This window comes from Phocoena sinus, chromosome 5 (genome assembly GCF_008692025.1).
Source record: "Phocoena sinus isolate mPhoSin1 chromosome 5, mPhoSin1.pri, whole genome shotgun sequence".
Taxonomy (NCBI): domain Eukaryota; kingdom Metazoa; phylum Chordata; class Mammalia; order Artiodactyla; family Phocoenidae; genus Phocoena; species Phocoena sinus.
The window spans coordinates 19,356,353-19,371,292 of record NC_045767.1 but is presented as its reverse complement, the minus strand read 5'-3'; the positions used below and the strand labels follow the sequence as shown (position 1 = coordinate 19,371,292).

Genomic DNA, 14,940 nt, shown 5'->3' with positions numbered 1-14,940 from the left:
GAAGAAAAGTATTTGAAAATTGATTTTGATGAGTTTTTCCCATGAGGCATTTCTGTGAAAATTAATTATTGTTTCTATTTTAGCTCATATTTCTGAACATCCAAATCAGCAGCCCAGTCACAAAATTCAGATTACTATGGGTTCTACTGAAGCTCGTGTTGATTACATGGGCTCAAGTATTCTCATGGGTATCTTCAGTAATGCTGATCTCAAGCTTCAGGATGAATGGAAAGTAAATCTGTATAACACACTGGATTCAAGCATGACCGATAAAAGGTATTTAGTAAAATATTACTTTTTCAGTACTTTACATGACTACTCAACATATTTTCTATCATCCAGTGAGAAAACACAAACCATTTTTCCTGCACAGTGATTTTATATCATACAATTAATATGAATGAAAAACTGGTGGGGAAGAGACTTTTTCTTGTGCTTTTAAACTGTCTTGTGTAATATATATGATAAAAGATTCTGTTTTATGCTCTAGTGAAATTTTTGTCCATGGAGATCTGAAGTGGGATATTTTCCAAGTAATGATATCAAGATCAACTACACCAGACCTGATAAAAATAGGAATGAAGCTGCAGGAATTTTTCACTCAGCAGTTTGATACCAGCAAACGAGCTCTGTCTACCTGGGGACCAGTTCCTTATCTTCCGCCTAAGACAATGACTAATAACCTAGAGAAAAGTTCACAAGAACAATGTAAGAGTTAGAAGACTAAGGCTTTATATATGCTTTATCTTTCACTAAATATGTGTTAATTTAAAATAATATCGATGTACCATACTTAAAAAGTGGTCCATATGCTTTTTATCCTGCTCACTCAGCAAAGTACCCGATTTCCTACCCGCCAGTGGAATTAGAGGCCATCATTTGGGAAGTCATTCACATTCATTATCTCCTCCCCCTGCCACAGCTCATCTACAATCATGCCATTACTACAGATTACATCACTACATTACAAATTAATTCTTACCTTATTACATAATTACAAGTTACAACTAATGATTAGATACATTTTCTTTTATTCTGAATAGCTTACATTGTATTTCCCATTCCATTACTCACGTTCATTTGACTGTTTAATACATACAACTATACCCCATGCTCTTTAATACTAAATATGACAACACCACATTCTGGTTTAGAGCATGGGCTATGGAATCAGAATGTCTGAGTTTGGATTTATTACCTGTGTCATATTAGGCAGATTTTCATTCAGTAATTCAAATTTTTATTATGTATCAACCGTGTTCTTAAGCACTGTTTTAGGCATAGGAGATCTACTAAGTAGAAGAAATTCCTATCCTCATGGAGCTTACATTTTAATGGGAGAGACAGACCATAACAAATTTGCTAAGTAAGTATGTAAGATAATTTCAGGTAGAGAGAAATGCTGAGCAAAAGAACAAAGCAGGGGCAGGATCACAGAGTCTGTGATACATACTGTGAGGATAGCTGTTTGAGAAAGGGTGGTCAGGGAAACCTTTTCTGAAGTGACAGCTAGGCTAACATCTGGGGAAGAGAGTTCTGGGCAAAGTGGGCTACTGAAAGGTGCAAAGCTCCTACAGTCGGGAGGAAACTTGCTTGTTTGAGGATCATTAAGGTGGCCCGCTGTGGTAGAACAGAGTGAGCAAGAAAACACTGGACACGAATTTAGAGAGGCCAAAGAGAAGATTTTTAATATGATGGGTAGCTATTGGAGAGCTTTGAACAGATCTGATATTATTTGATTCACTTTTTAAAAAAGTAATCCTTTTTAAAGCTGCTGTGTGGGGAACAGACCAAGGTGGTTAAGAATGAAAGTAAGGAAATCACTGCAATAATTACCATTACCATTGCTGCAGACTTACATGACCATTGTAAGGAGGATTTTCTGAGAGTCCAGGCAACAGACGATGGTGGCCTTAACTACAGAGATAGTGGTAAAAGTGAAAAGTAGTCAGAAGCAGGATAATTTTTGATGATTTATTATCATATAAGCAGTACATGTGCATTGGGAAAACAAATGAGAAAATACATACAAGCAAAAAAAAAAAAATCACATTCCACCCAGAAATCATCACTGTCAACACTTTAGAATATATACTTTCAGATACTTTTCTATGCGTGTGTGTGTGTATGTATATATATATACATACACACACATATATGTACCTTTTACCAAAACATTATTCATATTGTTTTGTAGCCTTTTCCAGTCAACAGTCTCGAACTTTCCATTGTGCTAATTATCTCCTCTAGCCACCTCAGCACAGTCCACAACTGATCTAAAATTATATTTACAACTGGTTTGTCCAAACCAGTATATCCAGTTCAAGATCACAGATTAAAAATGGTTATGATCCTTTACTATTTTTAAATTCAGTATAGTCCTTTTTTTAGTGACCTGACTTGCTGAAGCGACTTGGCCAATTGTCCTGCAGAATATGCTACTTTCTGGGTATTTTTCAGTTGCTTCTTTGTTGTTTCATTTATCTTGTTCCCCTAGTCCCTGCATTTCCTTTAAACTAGAATTGGTATCAGACACATATACAAATAGAGGAGTGTTCCCCAAAATGCATGGCCTGGATTCTTCCAAAAAGTCTTTGTCATGGGAAACAGACAAACGGGCTTAAGGAATTGTCTTAGATTAAAGGAAACTGAAGAGATACGCCAACTAATGCATGATCCTTGCATGATCATGATGTATGATCCTTGGTTAGATCCAGAATGAGAATTGTGGAAAACAGCCAAAAGGATATTATTGGAATAAGTGGGAAATATAAATATGAATTGTACAGATGACCCTTGAAAAACATGGGTTTGAACTGTGCAGGCCCACGCACAGATTTTTTTTCAATAGTGATGAATACGGTGGTACTACACCGTCTGTGGTTTGTTGAATCCTGAGGAAGTGTGGATGTGGAGGGCCAACCATAAGTTATACGTGGATTTTCGACTGTGCGGAGGGTCAGTGCCCCTAACCCCCATGTTGTTCAGTGGTCAACTGTATATCTGATTAGTTCTTCTTGAACTTTAATGTGCATCTGAAACACCTGGAGAGCTTTTAAAATGCAGATTCTGACGCAGTCGATTTGGGGTGGGCATAAGAGTGAATTTCTAACAAGCTCCCAGGTGATGCTGATGCCACTGGTCCTCAGACCTCACTTCTGAGCAGCAAAGGGTAGAAAAGATTTTTTTTCCAGTACTTAAAATCAGGGATCTGCCTTTGATTTCTAGGCCTTCTAATCACTGGTTCACTTCACCCCTCTTCTATTTCACTTGAAGAGTCTAGATGAAATACCTAGTTTACAAAGGTACTGTGAGAATTACATAAAATTTCATGTGGGCACTTTGTAAATCATTAATCATTACAGAAGCATTAGTTGTAATTATTATTAGCAAGTTGCTACATTCCTGAGTTCTAGCCATCCTTACACAGCATCTTTTCCCAGACTGTATCCTTATTAGCTTCTGCTTAATGTTAACCAGGGACTGAATTGTTGTTTTCATCTGTTATCTGAGTCACTTCAGCTGTAGAAAGTAGCCACCTGCTGTCTTCCTACCCAGCATTCAGGATGTTCATGAGATATTTCAGGATAAGTGGTTTTTTGTTTTCTTGCAGTGCTCGATGCAGCTCATCATCGACATTGGCCTGGAGTGTTGAAGGTGGTATCAGGATGCCACATATCCTTATTTCAGATTCCATTACCGGAAGATGGAATGCAGTTTGGAGGATCAATGAGCTTACATGGAAATCATATGACACTAGCTTGTTTTCATGGTCCAAATTTCCGTTCAAAATCATGGGCCCTTTTTCACTTAGAGGAACCAAATATTGCTTTTTGGACCGAAGCTCAAAAAATCTGGGAAGATGGTAAACTGACACATTTTCAGCTTTTACTTTTCCCCACCTTCTTATATGATTATATATGACAAAGTAATTTTCTTTTCTCATATCTTTTATCTGTTTTTCTTATGGTATCTCTGAAATCCATCTCTATTTATTATCATGTATCTGACAATGTCAAGGAGTTCACTGCCAATGAGTCAGTATCTATAAAGTCTGGGACATGTTAAAGGACTTATTTCTGAACTTACCATCTCACTCTGTTTCTTACTTAGGCAATTAAAGTTTTTGCTGCTGTGGCTGGCCATAGTCATTTGTAAAAATTTGTAAAAATTGTAAAAATTTCTTATAAAAACATGAAGAGAAGATGACACACAGTGGTAGTGTAAGGAAATTACTTGCCAGTCAATACTATTTTACAAGACTTTTATGGGCAGGCTGTGCTTTTACCTCTATTTACAGTTTCTTTTAGCTTTAATTTTCTACTCAGTGGTTTCTTAATGATGAAGGAAAAAATGGTTGATGTTCTTCATCTTCTTGGGGATAGATCCAGTTATAACTACAAGAAAAAGTATTTGTGAATTTTTTTCTCTCTTTTGTACTCCTTAGTTTTACAGCCTTCTGTATCTGTGTATGACTTACCTAGCTAAATCTATTGCTCTAGGGCCACAACTTTTCTTGCATCTAAATATAGTTTGTTACACTGAGAAACTTTTTTTCCCCTCTAGGCGCTAGTGATCATTCTACATATATTGTACAAACACTGGATTTTCATCTGGGCCATAATACCATGGTTACCAAACCATGCGGTGCTTTGGAAAGTCCTATGGCAACAATAACCAAGATTACAAGGCGTCGCCATGAAAATCCACCCCATGGAGTAGCAAGTGTGAAAGAATGGTTCCATTACGTTACAGCCACAAGAAATGAAGGTTAAAAGTTTGATTCTTTGGAGAGATTTATTTTGTTTTCTCTCTCTGGGGCTCTGTTGACTGTGTTTAGAATTTAAGTGTAGGGAGAATTTCCATTTCTTTAAACAATTTTCATTTTATTCCAGCTGCCTTAAGTAGCAATATTAGTACATGATTCACCACCCTAGTAGTGCAACATCTCATGGACTAAAATTATTTTATATGTAACTGAAAACATTCAAAATAAAATTGGTTTAAATAAATGAAATTAAGTTTATTATAATTGGAAAAATATTTTTATAGTAATGTTCACATTGGAGGTTTGGGAAAGTTATTATACAACTAAGTAATAGAATACCAAAAATTAAGGTTCAGGATGGCTGGAATAAAATGAAACTAAATATTAGTATTCCTGTGAAGTCATAAGTTTAAAGAAAGTGCTTTTGATGAAGTTTTAAAATTCATTTTCATTTTTTAATTTATTCATTTTTTTAATCCTCTCAGAATGGAAAAGAAGATGGCTTGGGCCTCATGGAAAATAGTTGTTACGCACAGGCAACCCTAGGGATCAGAGACTGTTAAAAATGTTCTCAGAACAAAGGAGGATAAGGAAGTAAATTAGATTCACCGGTCTTGTAGTAATTCAGTCATGAAAATTCTTATTCTGCGGTTGTTTCTGTGTCAGAGCTTAGAGTACTGCTTTTACCAATCATTTCATCTGTATTAAAAAGCTGACTAGACTGGGACATGTTAAGACTTGAATGTTTTACTTAAAAAAGACCTCCTGGAACTTCCCTGGCGGTCCAGTGGTTAATACTTCGCCTTCATTAAATTCAGATATGATTTCAATTGAGAATAATATTCAAAATTCAAGAAACAAAAAAACACAATTTACTGGATTTATCCAAAATCATGTTATAAAGCTTCAATATTGAGAATAGTGAGATATATATTTGTATGTGTATGTATATACAAATATGTGTCCATATTTATATCTATAGAGGCATATAACTAGTCTCAAAATCAAAGCTTAAATATGGCTCTCTTTTTTAAAATGTATTCATTTTCCAGCCTTTTGAAATGATAAAAGTTCTGTGTATCAATGTCATGAAAGCTATATGCTTATCAATGCCTATTGGTTTGATTCTTACTGTCTTTATCATTATGCTTGTAGAGCTAAATCTGCTTCGTAATGTTGATGCTAATAACACTGAGAATAGCACTACAGTGAAGAATTCTAGTTTGCTGAGTGGATTCAGAGGATGTTCTAGCTACAATCATGAAACAGAGACTATCTTTGCATTACCAAGGATGCAGCTTGACTTTAAATCTATTCACGTTCAAGAACCACAAGAACCTTCATTACAGAGTATGTGGAAAAACAATCTTTAGTTTCTAAAGTTAACTAAAAGAAAATTCTAAAGGATCTTCAAACTTCTTTTTTTCCGTGAAGGTTATTTTTATAATATAATATAATGAAATTGATCTTCTGGTTCAAATTGATTTTCTTACCAGCTGTATGACCTCTGGCAAATAATTTACTCCATTTGTGCCTCTTTCTCCTCAAATGGGGCTAATAGGACTTCATCAGGTTTTTATGAGTAAATGGCATATACTTGGAAAGTGCTTAGTAAACTATCATCATCATTCTGTAAGTCATATACAGAAATTGCATTTAAGTGGAGGCATTTACACGGACCCATGTAAATCCCTTGTTAATGGGAAGAGGAAGGGACTTATTTCAATAATCTTTTACTGTAAAAGAACTTTGCCATTGCAGACGCCAGCCTGAAGCCAAAGGTAGAATGCAGTGTGGTGACAGAGTTCACTGACCACATTTGTGTGACGATGGACGCTGAGCTCATCATGTTTCTCCATGATTTAGTGTCAGCTTATCTTAAAGAAAAAGAAAAAGGTGGGTAACATATTGTTTTTGGTTTTGTTTTTCCTTTCAAGCTTCAGGAAAGGCAGCTCTCACTACAATTTATATGGATTTTTAATGGTCTAGTGATAAAATGGGTAGAATGTGTCTCCTTCCTCTATGAGTTACAAATATCAATAAATATATATTAGTAAGACTGTGATAGACTTTCTGAGTATCTGCCAGGTACATTTCATTTTTTTTCTAACCATATCTCAAACCGAATGGTGTTTTATACTTTACACAATGTTTCCATATATGTTCTGTATATTATCAGGTCTAGTAAGATAGTCTCACAAAGTTAGAAAAGAAAACCTCTTTGAGGAAATATTGCTAGTCAAAGTGAAATGACCAGAGAAACAACTACATAATAACGTTAGCAAGAGTTACATACATAATTGGGAAAACCGAATTTAAGAAGAAGATATATCTGTCTAGAATGCACAGAACGTTATCTTTTTTATAAATATTTAGACCTCAGTAGTGGTGTCTTGTTTTCATGAGCTAGCTAACATTGGTTTTACTCACTGGAAACTTAAATGTTGGCCCACTAAGAAACATATGGTGACCCTCATATCCATATGGAATTGGCTGAATATATTATGGTCTGTCCATACAATGAAATGGAATACTCTGTAGCTGTTTAAAAGAATGAGGTAGTTTAAAATGTCATGATATGGAATGCTCTCCAAATATATGGTCTTTATTCACTCAATAAATATTTATTGTGCAACTATATGAATATACAATGGTAAAAACAACATGTGCTTTAAAAAAAACTGCTTCGAATAGATGAAATTTATTTAATTTATTAAATATAATCAAGTCACACTATAATAACTGCTTCATTTTTTCCAAGAAGAAAGAAATATAAAATTTATCTTGTAGATATTTCAAAATAGCTTCATGATGAATGTTTGAGTGAAGAAAACAAAGACAGATTATCAAAAGACCATGTGGAAAGAGTGTAAATATAGCATACATAAGTTGAGTTGCTCTTCCATTACTATTTAATCTAGATGTGCCAAAAATTCAGTGAGAGTGAAAGCAATAATGACGGCTGGGAGAAATCTATGAGCCATTCAAGTAAAATGACTGCAGGCGTATAATAGGAAATGTTATGTATAATATACATAGATCCAATCTTCACATAGAGCAACAAAATATACCATCACTGTTAATCCTCTTGTTTTTCTCTCTGCCTTAATATTTAAACTTAATGTGGAGAAACACAGATTCTAGATAAAGCTGTGAAGTGCAGAATTCTTTTCTAGTCTACCTAGGTATGAATGCCTGCCAGATTTCTTTCCCTCAGGTATTATGTGGAACCTGTCACTTTATGAAATATTGTGTTGGCCTGCCATGAACTGTGTGTATTTCTTTTAAAATGTATTTTTTCTAGAAATTGTTGTAAGACATTATTTCAATGCGAAAAGAGGAAATAGGGACTTGATTATCAGACTTACAGTAACAAAACTATTACTTATGGGGATTTTCATTGTAAATAAAATATTTTAATAGCTGTAAGTATGTATTTTTTAAAAAAACTAAAAGCAAGTAGTGTTGGGCAAAATAAATATAAACATGCCTCAGAAAATTCTTAACAGCATGTAAGACTAGAGCAGAATCAACATATTCCTAGAACATCCAGATAAACTGTAGTACTGTAACCACCATCAATAATAAACAAAAGCAGAGCAACAGACCAGGCAATAACTGAAGACATCTGTATTCCGATGTGGTGTGAGAGTACAGCTTCATTCCTGGGTTCATTCCCAATCAATATATTATCCCACTGCTAATTAACAGTTATAACCAGAGCTACATAATACATATCATATTTCATATTAATCATTATTTTATGCCCAATTTGTGTCTTGAAAACCTGTGCCCTATAGAAATGCTGTATTTATTAAAGATCATATGAAAGCTACTTTTGTCCCAGATTCAATTTTAAATACATCATTTATGATCACCAATTTTAAAAGACTTCATTTTTCATAAAACATTTGAGTACTCAACTATGAAGAGTGAAAAGACTGCTTACCTAAAAAACTCCTAAGTTAGTACAGCTGTTCAAATATATATATATAGGCATTAACATTAAAAAACCATTGAGCTGTACACTTCAAACGAGTGAACTATATCTCAAAAAAGCTATTAAAAAGTCATCCAGCTACAGGCATGTTTTTAGGAGCCCTACAACTGTCAATTTCAGTGTCCTGTGCCTGCTATCAAATATTCTTTACTGTATGTTTCAGGCACACAGATACATGTAAAACATGTGCTATTACTCAAAAATAAATGATGACATGTTATTTCTAATTCTTATGAGAGAATAAAATAACTTCGATATTGTCTTTCTCCAAGGAATACCAATAACTGGCACTTACTTATGGCTTATTTTTAAATATTTTTTAAGAAATGTAATTAAATGAGGCTTTGGCCAGTTTATAAATAAAAACAAATGGAGCCAATTACTTTGTTCATTTAGTGACTTAAAATAAATTTATAAGATATGTATTTGCAATATTAATATATCATTTTCCTTATAGCTATTTTTCCACCTCGGATTTTATCTACTCGACCAGGACAGAAAAGTCCAGTTATCATTCATGACGAAAATTCCTCTGACAAAGACAGAGAAGACAGCATCACTTACACTACTGTGGACTGGAGAGATTTTATGTGCAATACATGGCATCTAGAACCCACTCTTAGGTAAGGAGTGGGTGTACATATTTACCTATTTCCTATGAGATTATTATGAGAAAAAGGTTATAAATAATGCAGCAGTTTAAATACGGTTTACCAAAAAATATTTTTATGTTAGTCACTTACAGCCTCTACAGCTTCTGACTGATATTTTTGCTGCTCCTTTTTTCTTTTGTAAGTGCTTCTAAGCAAGGCAAAAGAAGCACAAACAACTGAGAATAGCTCCGTGCTGACTAACTATCCAGTGTGTGACATGACATCCTGTCAGTTAATCAGTAAAAAATGAGAGTAACTCCACTGTTACTGTTTGGCTGTTGCTATTATTTTTTCACCATCTCAGCAGGATGTTATTTTCAGGTGTTTGAGGTAGCTACAATAAACTGTTTTGTAAGATGCAGAAGCCATACATCATCATTAAGTAGTCATTACAATTTCTCACATATGTCATGACAATGTAATAGAACCTACAGTGTCACAGTGTCTTTCCGTCTGCATACTAAGCAGTATAAAACCACCCTGAAATGTCAGATTTAATTCAGATTCAGGTTCCTTTACTGTGTCATGTTCTACTACAGTCACAATCCCAGCTACATCACATTGTTTCCATATCAAACTTTCCAAAGTATTTTCTAGTTTTAATTACATTAAACTTCTGCTGTAACTAGCGGTACTTGCTTTGTATGTCCTTGTGTGTGATTTAACACAACCTTCCTATTATTTTCCTCTTTCCTCTCATCTGCTTTGTTAATCAAATTATAACTGTCCATCATGCAATAACGGTATCAAAAGAAGTCCAGCACAACATTCTGCAGAATGATACATACTTCATTCAGACAACGTTATTATTCACATATATTTATGCCACAAAATCATTCTAAACTAGTAAGATCTCCATTATTCAGTGGACTCCTGTATAAGCAGAAAGTAGTGACTTTGTGTTAGTAATCTGTATTTAATAAGATATGTTGTAACCAAATCAACAATACACTTTGGTATTAATAGTACATATACTCATGAGAAATATCAACAGTGTCAATATTAAAATACTGCAAAGGTCCTAATACAGAAAACTGTCCATTATATGTAAATATCAATAAATATAATGAAATTGACTTTTAATTTAAAATGAGAATAAAAATAGTTAAATTTGCTATAAACATATATATATACACACATATATTATATATATGTGTGTGTGTGTGTATATATATATATATATATATTAGATACCTATCAAGAGATGAAGCGATACAATATACTGGTGGAGCACGTGGTTAAGGGCTCTGGCTCTAAGGCCAGCTACATAGCATAGTGGCTGAGTGACCTTGGCCAAAGGATCTAATGCCTCAGGTGCCTCATATGAAAAATTTGGAAAATGGTATTACCTACCTTCCAGGGTTGTTACAATGGTTACATGAGTTAATTAATGGAAAAAGCTTACAACCATTAGAGTTTTAGCAGACCAGTGCTTAATACCCTCCTTTTCCCTACCTAAGTTCAGGATCAATTGAAACAGCAAGAGGCAGCTGGAAGTCAAAATTACAGCTTTAATACTTATAAAGCTGATAACAGAATGTGGTTTGGTGTCAAGCAACGATGTCTTTCTATTACGAAGCCTAGGTTTGGGCTTACCTACAGGGTCTCAATGATGCAGAACTCAGGAGGTGGGGGGCAGAGGGATGCTAGAGTTGTGCAGTCAGCAGCCTGGTGTACTCACGTAGCTACAGGCAGCCATGAACAGTCTTGGGCTAACTATTTAGGGGCCTGTCCTTGAAAAACCTATGGCATGGAGGAACAGTTCAAAATGAGAAGCTCCTGAAGAGCAGGTAGGGAGGAGGGTACTGAACTACACTACTCAGTTCCTCTGTGAATTTGCCAATCAGATAAATCATCAATAAGGGGGCAGAGAAAGACCAGGAGCGTTTCACTAACGCTGTTCTTCTATATGGAAGAAAACGGAAAGAATAGGGAGAAAATGGTTCTTCCTTCAAACATGTTTAGCACATAGCAAACATTTAGTAAATTTTAGCCTTTTACTCCCAGCTTTATTGAAGTATAATTGACAAAACAGATATTTTAAGTGTACAACATCATGATTTGATATACGTGAACATCATGAAAGGTCCCCCCATCAAGTTAATACCATCTTTTAGAATGAGCCAGATGTCCTTTAAAGGTTTAAGATGACCATGTAACTTGAGGCCTAAAATAAACTAATCACGATGAAATTCACTAAATGCCGTTGCTGTGTAGGCTCACACATTTTTTGAGTGCTATTACAGTGAATCCAGGAACTGTAGGTTAGATAATCATTTGCATCTACTGAAAATACTTTGTCTTGAACCTACCTTCAGGACTGTGCTAGGGCACCGTACTCCTTAATAATAATGACTTATAATTATTTTAGATTAATTTCTTGGACTGGAAGAAAAATTGATCCAGTAGGCGTTGATTATATTCTTCAAAAATTGGGCTTTCATCATGCCAGGACTACTATTCCTAAGTGGCTTCAAAGAGGAGTTATGGACCCACTGGACAAGGTTCTGTCAGTTCTTATTAAAAAACTCGGTACTGCACTACAGGATGAAAAGGAAAAGAAAGGAAAAGATAAAGAAGAACACTAAAAATGTAACTTGATCTGTGAACAAATTTTGATTCTGTCTGTTAAGCTTTATTACACTGGAGTGTTGGGTTTTTTGTGTTTTTTTGTATAGTAAAATTATTTTAAATATAACTTTAAAAAACTCTAATTTTGTGGCCATTATATTAAAAGGTTGTAAGTTAACCTGTTTACTGTAGTTCTACCATTCTGTATACAGTGAAGTATTGCATGATAATGTAAATTTTGTGAAAAACTAGATTAAAATATACACATCTGCTCAGTAAGGTTTATAACTGTATTATGTGCAATATGATTCCTGCATCTTTAAAATATTTTCAGAATAACTGTGAATTTCCTTTGTTATTGGCCATAACTTTTAGAAAAAAATTTTGTTGATAATGTGACTTTTTTTTTGGACATTAATTGCTTTTTCTTTTTTTTAAGTGTAGACTTGTATAAATATCTATTTGTATATAGTTTGAGTAATTGTGATACAAATACATACCACTAAAGTATTGTTTGTAACTATTGTAATAAAGTCACAATAATTGGTTTCAGTCTGTAGTTGTTTGAGACTTTCTTCCTTTTATAGCTTATTTTATAATTAATAGATGCCCAGCCTGTGTCAGTTACTGTTTTCACGGAAAATAATAACTTATAAAAATTTATCTCAGGGAGAGGTACAGCAGAGGCTTCAGAAATATTAGGTATTGTTCTATTTCTTAAGCTACTGGTAAGTACACAGCTATTTGTTTTATTATACTATAGTCTTTATATATTTATATGTATTCCTTGTGCATATGAATATGTATAATATTATACATGTAAATCTAATAAATTTTAAAAGAATAGCAAAATCTAAAGTAATATTCAAAGGTAGCTATAATACTGTTAATCACAACTCAAGTTTGAAATCTAGCTAAGTCAATAGTCAGTTTAAAGGCTGGGTAAAACGGCAGAACTGAAGAACCATGAGCTAGAAAATGCTTCAAGAAAGCCTCTGGTGCAGACTTCTGCATTTATTCTGACAGATTAAAAACTCAGGAGTCAAGACACTTAGCCAAGGGTGTGTGTGTATAGGTATGTATGTATATATGCATGTACACTAAGTGTCAGTAGGGGAATTAAGAACTGCTATCTATCTATCTAAGGTCACACAGCAATTCAGTAGCAAAACTAAAACCCTAGTGTCTAGAATCATCATTTTGTATTCTGCTAGACCATCTTATGAATCATCTGCCTGATCTCTGTTTCCCCCTTGGCAGCCCTACAGTTGGGAGCGATAGGTACAATATTTCTATTGGTCAAGCTTACCAGAGAACTATCTAAGATAGTTACTTTATAAAACAGAATAAGTAAAAATTTTGAAAATTAGTTCCTGGAGTTATACTTCAGGTATTAATTCTCTGCTTCCAAGAAACAGTATGCTAGTAGTAAGTTCTAAATGTTAAAAATTTCCTCTGTCTTTAAATGTACTGATATATGAGATTACCAAAAAAACGACATAAGTATAAACTCTGTTTCTGGCACTTACTGTGGTAATGCTATCAAAAAAAGGGCAATTTAAAATAAACCTGTAACTGTTGAAAATTTCTGTGGCTCTGTTGGACAAAGCTATGGGAAAAACGTATTTGTGCAGTGGTGGTAGGAGTGTAAATTGGCACAACCCCCATGAAGGACAATTACACAAAGCTACTAAAATTACAAAGGCACATCATCTCTTACTGAACAGTCTCACTACTGGATATACCTACCTGCATATGTGTGAAATAATTATGTAAGAATGTTTATTGCAGTATTCATAATAAATGGATGGAAACAATTCAAATGTCCATCAGTGGAAGACAGGTAAATGAAATATGACAGACCCACTTAATGGAATAGTATGCAACTGTAAAACAAAACAAACAAAAAAACCAAGGATGATCTCTATCCTTGAATGAAAAAAGATACAGCCCTGTGTAGATACCAGTTTCCAGGCAGTCTGCTAAAATTATATTTTGAGTATCATGTACCTTATCCTATTCTAGTAAATCACATTATACATCCAGATTTTCTATAACATTCCAATGACATGTAACAAAATCTAAAGGATTTTCTCATATAAAGATCATAATTTCTGGCCCACTTTAGACCTGGGATTCACAAACTATCTGTAGTGAAGAATCATTTTTTAAAAATTACCTATATGTAGCACCAAATATAAATCTGCAGTACCAAAATATAAATCTGCAGTACCAATCTAAACTGCCAGAGCAATACTTGTAAAATACAGTAAAGATCAATTATTCAAAATGAAAACATTTATAAAATACTCAACATATAAAACACAAGCTCAAATTTTTAATTTTTTACATTCAGTTTTATTATTAGATTCAAGTGTATTCTGTCAATTGCTGTAAGAACTTCTAAACGTGTACTCTCAATTTCTATACTTCTTGTAGAGCATTAATAATTCATGGAGTGGCCTCAGTCCATGGACTACACTAAATAGAATTGCTCTGGAACCTTCTCTATCCTCACTATGGAATGGTGTCTTCTAAAGTTTAATGGAATAAACCTGATTGCCTGTGTGGACCTGTCATTTTCTATGGCAACCGGTAGAGCCATACTCAGAATGCTGTGCCCTCCACACAGTGAGAGCTAGTTACCCATCTCCCTTTGTCACTAGCACATATTTTAAAGTCAGTTGAGAATCTTTTGTTGTTCCCATTTGGGACCTCAAGCATAGAGTATCCTTAGCCAGAAGTGTTAGATGGATAGACAGTCCTCAACTGAGCAATACTCAATAAGTTCTGGTTCTGTGAATTTTGTCTGCTTTACCTGTGTAGGTCAGAGTTGAGCAACTCAAGGCCAGGAAAGGCTCTGAACTCAAGTTCAAACAAACAGTTTGTTCAGGCAATGATATGTGACAAACCCTAGGAAAGCTCTCAGAAGAACCATCAGATGTTGG

General features: G+C 34.4%; 1 protein-coding gene across 6 annotated transcripts in view; it reads left to right on the top strand.

The window, feature by feature from the left end:
• The window catches only part of KIAA1109 (KIAA1109 ortholog), a 209,065-nt gene extending 196,514 nt beyond the window's left edge, over positions 1-12,551 (top strand). For 5 of the 6 annotated variants that reach the window (XM_032632285.1, XM_032632284.1, XM_032632286.1 and 2 more), the window contains 8 exons: positions 84-276; positions 491-708; positions 3,614-3,865; positions 4,567-4,770; positions 5,924-6,118; positions 6,530-6,664; positions 9,226-9,391; positions 11,793-12,544. In XM_032632285.1, coding sequence (XP_032488176.1) covers positions 84-276; positions 491-708; positions 3,614-3,865; positions 4,567-4,770; positions 5,924-6,118; positions 6,530-6,664; positions 9,226-9,391; positions 11,793-12,009 — 1,580 coding nt within the window. In that variant the 3' untranslated portion in view covers positions 12,010-12,544. Of the gene's footprint in view, positions 1-83; positions 277-490; positions 709-3,613; positions 3,866-4,566; positions 4,771-5,923; positions 6,119-6,529; positions 6,665-9,225; positions 9,392-11,792 lie in introns of all 6 variants that reach the window. The other variant, XM_032632288.1, reaches the window with a different exon arrangement.
• The last annotated feature ends 2,389 nt before the right edge of the window (positions 12,552-14,940 follow it).